We start from the raw sequence: 5533 nt of genomic DNA, 5'->3' as shown, positions 1-5533 counted from the left end.
GTAAATCCAATGCTCAGAAGAGCTGCCTAGTTATCAATTATTTCAGAGGCATCAGGTAAGTGGACACTCCCCCCTCCTTTAGGAATTTAAAGGGGCATGGCCTAGCAGAACAGAGCATACATTTTTTATAACCTCATGTGAGTAGGACCTGGTCATGTTTGGACTCTTTTGAAAGCTAATGTGGCATTCATAACCATTTTATATGGTACAACAGATATAGATCCTTGTATGACAAATGTTTTTGAGTTACTTCATATTGTGAGCTCCACATCACCTATGAGGGGCCTTAATGTGAACTCTACCCTCTCCATGGGCTTCCACCCTCACATGGCAGGGTTCTTGCCTTTGACAAAGCCCTTGTGGCGAAACGCATGGCAGACGTTTAGCTCCGGTTAGACGAAAACATTTTTGTGGTGTGGTTAGCCCGTCAAGGTGAATTGATGCAATTCAAATCTAGTGGGTAATTGGATGTGACATACAAACCAGGCTATGCAAGTGTGCTCACTAACAGTGAGGACACAGAAACCTTGTTTGGTGATGCCTAGAATTCACTAGTAACAGGGATCAGGCCACACTACTATAGGTGCCTCTGAGAGGACATAGTGATAGGAAACCTGTATTGGTACACCAAACATGGTTTATCACGCCTTATATTCTTCGGTTTCAGATATGATTGTATTGCATGCATGTGTAACCACCATAAAAACATACAATTGCAGGTGCTTTACAATACCACCATACCAATATTTTCCCGCAAACGTATGACTAAAGGCAAATTATTCTAGAGGGTTCACAGGTCTGATGTAAGATCGTGGTGGGGCCAGTGTGCTAACTGTTATTTACACTGAGTATCCCAAGATCGATACACATCAAATATTTTTGTTTTTAATATAATTGATTTTGCCCTCATGAACTATTTTTTAACTGTGCTATGTTACATTTTAACCAAGTCCGCATACTATTTTGATACCAGTGGATTGAGAACTGCCTACCACAGATTTGGCACTTTTGGCACTAAAAGCACTTTGTAATTACCATTTTTCTGAATGAATTTGCACTTGATGAATTAACCTCAACAGTAGTTTCTCTTGCACAATTTATTAATTAATTTGGAACAACAGTTTTTTTCTTATCACATGAAATTTATTGTAAAATTATTATGAATTCCAACAATGAACTGAATACTTTCAGCAGTGTCTTTCTCTTCTCCACACATATTTTTCTTGATTAACATCTTGGATGGTGCGACATTAAGAACTCTTCTTGGTAGTTCCTCTCTTTTAGGATCTTTCAACAGGGTTCTTATCAGTCAGTTATCAGCTATGACTTAAGCTGGCCATAGACGCAAAGTTCCGATCGTTTGAATCCTCGAATGATTGGACTTCCCTATTGTAGTAATATATAAAGACCGATTGTAATTAATCCTTAGGAAGAAGGTATCCTGAGTTTTTATGACTCCTTCAAAGGAGCTCATCCTGTCTTGTAATAAAATGCAAGATAAGAAATAGGTGGGACACATTCCAAGAGACCATCTGGAGAGAGTCTTTTACATTTCAAAGAGGAACTGTTTGTACAGTTGTTGTTGGTAAAAGGGACATCTAAAGAAATTAGCTGGTTTTCCTGTTTAACTTGTCATCAGCCAATCAGAACCATTCCCCATTTGGGTCAATGGCCTAGAAACAGTATAACAATGGAGTTGGTTTTTGATTGAGAGAGAGATTGGGAAGGAGAGGAGAAGAGATTAGGAAGCAGAGAGAGAGAAGGAAGGAAGTATAACCTGTGGGCACATTTTGAAAGATCTCTGTATCATTTGCTGTCTCTGGGCTGGATAATCTGAATAAATCGTTTCATCTCTGGGAACCTTGGTTGCATCTTTTACCTGGCTGTGGTAAATTGCGGACTCTACATTTCTCTTATACACTATACGGATAATATTGTGGAATACACAACATTTTGGTGCCGTGACTAGTGACCAGAAGAAGCGTGAAGGATTAGTGACCCAAAAGCCTGCAAGCCCTGTGCAGCCCTGAAAGGAAGGAAGGTTGGAACCCTAGGACTGTGGTCTGGACACTGGTGACCGTGAACCTCAAGGGTTGGTAAGAACATTGTTTTTTTTTTTAATTATTTCTTGTTAGCATTTTTTTTTTTTACATATACATAATGGCTGCAGTTGTTGATAAAAGCAATAAGGGAGAAAATGTCAGCATGTGGTTATTAAATTATATTAAAAACCATGGGGGACCATATGAAATCCCACAGGAATGTAAAGATTCATGGGATTTAATGAAAATTTTTATAGCTGACAGTGTTTTTGATAAGAAAACTAAGGAATCAAAACGTAAAGGAATGGTCCTTCAGGGATTATTGTCCTGTTGTTTAAAAATGGCAGAAATTGTTAAACAAAAGGATAATGATTTTACAGAACAGACTGACAAGTATGAAACTTTGCTGAAAGAGTCAAATGAAAAGATTTCTGAGTTAAGATTGCATGCCATTACTACTGGTGAAGCGTTAATTGAAAAGGCCAATCTGTGTGACCGTTTAACAGCAACAAATGATGAATTGTCAGTGAAAATACAGGATATAGAGAAGGAGCTGGAGGAACACAAACATGCAGTAAATATTGCTTTTGATAAAGTTGGTGAAAAATCTGATCAACTTTGTCAAAACAATATTTCCAAATTTAAAGAGCACAAACAAATTTATCCATGGAATGAATTGGATCAAGCATCTAGTTTCCCAGCAGCCCCTGTTGTCACTACCACTGTATTAAACACTGACAATTCAGGTGAGGTACAGCTCATATCAAAGCAATTAAAGCCTCAGGAGATGGATGCTATTGTTAGAGAGATTGGGCAGGTACCACGATATGACATAAATAGATTCATGAAATGGTTCTGTGAATTAAAAAGGGTTAGAGAAACATATAACCTGAATACGGACGATATAGATAGAATCTTACAAAGAGTTGTTGGAAATGGTTTGTGGGTTAGGATTGTACATAACTGTGGACAGCAACGAAGGACAAGGGATGTTTTTAGAGAAATGCTGAGAGCGTTGTATGGCATTACTTTAAATGTGTCATTGTCTGGTAAGATTAAACAGATGAAACAGGAATGTCCATATGAACTATGTGATAGGATAGCCACAGTGATGGATCAATTGATGACTGGTAATCCAGGATTTGAACATGGTGGCTTACTCCATAGAGTGATGTTGTTGGAAGCTTTAGAAGAGGATGTCAAGGAAGGTATATTGTCTGTAACACCTGACCCTATAGATTTAAAGGATATATTGTTAAGGGCAGATAATTTGTGGAGGAAAAGGAGTAGAAAGGAAAGTTTTGCAGTTGATGCCGCTAGAATCTTTAGGGTAGAAGGACAACAAAATAAAGAGTATGCTGGTTTTAGAGGGCCTCAGCGAGGGAATAGAGCTTACAATTCAGAATGGCAGAGAGAAAGAGGGAAATATGAACAGGAGAAGAAAGATAGGGCTCCTAGACAATCCTGGATACCCTTTCCCCAACTGAAAAGAGAGCATGACAAGCTTAAAATGGAATATGATACCATAAGGGCTGAGAGAGATCTCTTGAAACAAAACGTTTCTGTGCTGGAGGCAGAATTGTCCAAATTAAGGTGTGTTTCTCTTACAACTTCTGGTGTTACAGACCAAGGGGGAGGTATTCAACACAGAGCTATAAACCTGTGAATACCAATGTAGAACACTTTAATAGTTTTTTTTGCACTTAACTTTGTTGTTTTATGTGGAATACATGGAGTAATATGTTTTTCCAAGTTATATCTTTCAGGAAAAGGTCTTCCAGCAGAAGGATCAATGTACCTGAATCTTTGGTCACTACCTTTATTTATCATTTTTCATACCACAATTAAGTAGGACTGGAGATAATCTAATCATGCTGAACTGTTTTTAAAATTTTATTCATGGCTTCCTAACAGTAATTTTATGGATGGGAGTGGCAAAAGCACAGGTCTATCCTGCAACAAAAAAAAAATTTTGCTCAAGGAACCAAAGCTTTTAAGTGGGGGAGTGAATACATTAACATAATAATTAAGGAAAGGTGTTGGAGCTGGACACCACAGAGAAAACTTTTGAATGGATACAGTAGTGCAGTAGACTGGATACTGTTGTGATTTCAATATATGTTCTACAGAATTCCTCTGAGCTAAAGTTTTTCCCCAAATAAAACAGGTTGTGATTGTGATTAAGGACTAAAGATGTGTGACAAGAGTCCTCTGTGAAAAGAAAGGAAGTAAATTGAAAGAACTCATTAACATACAAAAAGGACATTGTTTGCAAAGTTTCTAAAAACACTTGAGACTTTTGCTTATGCAACATTTACATTACTGTTATTCCATGTTTTTCTTTCTGTATACTGTACATGTTTTGTTTTTAATGTAAAAAAAAATATCCCAGAGAATTGCCCAGAGATAGTACAAATATATTGATTAATTATGTGTATCTGCCTAGGGTTGCTAAACAAGGGCTCACATTTAGCATATGGTCAATAGAGGGTATTGGGAGCTAAATGTATAGACATGGGTGGATTTAGAAAAAAATAAAAGAATATATATTCAGAATATTGATGTTATTGCTGCATATTTGCAGATGTAAAGTACAACCATTAATATTCTGACTGAATCAGGTCAGGGTGATATTGTGTCCAAAGCTAGAGTTGGTGGCAAGGTGGAATGTGAAAGGAACAGGAATACAGACTGAAGGATGACAAAGAGAGACAATGCCATCTAACACCAGCAAAAGTACAAGATCCTATGTACTCAACTCAACTGCTACTGAGAGCAAAATGGAATAAAGAGAGCCAAGCCTTTGGAGGAAAACCAAATGCAGCAAGGACATTATCTTGTCTATTGAGTAAGGAAGTGGGGGAATGATGGAAGTGGCAAAATATCCTGCCTGGATCATAAAGTCCCCAACTCTGGAAAGAATGGACTTTGTGGACATGAACAGTTCCACAGTCTGCATAAGGACTTGCACTAATTCTCTGCAAATACTGAGTATGGCTCATACAGTAAGATGGTGCATATTTCTCAATGGTGACTGAACATATCAACTGAGGAGAGAATCGACTCATTCGTCTAATCTATAACATACACCAAAACTGCCACTTGCAATAGTGTTGGATACCTTATTCATCCTAAATGAGGGAACATAAAGAGCTGGAGAAGTGATATGTAACCAGTTCTAGCAGAATTTTTAAGAAATATTTAAGAGCCTTGGTTTAGCATTCCTTACAACATAATGGCATCATATTATTTATTAATTTAAAAAAAAAAAAAAAAAAAAAAAAGAGATTTTTGCATAAGTTGTGGATCAATTCTGAGTAGAACTGATCCAAGTGGGGGAGTGTAGTAATATATAAAGACCGATTGTAATTAATCCTTAGGAAGAAGGTATCCTGAGTTTTTATGACTCCTTCAAAGGAGCTCATCCTGTCTTGTAATAAAATGCAAGATAAGAAATAGGTGGGACACATTCCAAGAGACCATCTGGAGAG

At 37.4% G+C, this 5533-nt stretch overlaps 1 protein-coding gene across 1 annotated transcript; it reads left to right on the top strand.

Moving 5' to 3' along the window:
- The first annotated feature begins 2094 nt into the window (after positions 1-2094).
- LOC121401421 lies at positions 2095-4255 on the top strand. Its single transcript, XM_041586041.1, has one exon. It carries the CDS (start codon positions 2161-2163, stop codon positions 3706-3708), a length of 1548 nt encoding a protein of 515 aa, XP_041441975.1. The 5' UTR covers positions 2095-2160; the 3' UTR covers positions 3709-4255.
- The last annotated feature ends 1278 nt before the right edge of the window (positions 4256-5533 follow it).

The sequence above is a fragment of the Xenopus laevis genome, chromosome 3L (genome assembly GCF_017654675.1).
Source record: "Xenopus laevis strain J_2021 chromosome 3L, Xenopus_laevis_v10.1, whole genome shotgun sequence".
In the NCBI taxonomy this organism is placed as follows: Eukaryota; Metazoa; Chordata; class Amphibia; order Anura; family Pipidae; genus Xenopus; species Xenopus laevis.
The sequence above is the reverse complement of the archived record's forward strand: the minus strand, read 5'-3'. Positions and strand labels throughout refer to the sequence as shown.

Excerpts from the sequence above, each read along its gene's own strand:
- LOC121401421 (XM_041586041.1), top strand. The coding sequence starts at position 2,161 with ATGGCTGCAGTTGTTGATAAAAGCAATAAGGGAGAAAATGTCAGCATG.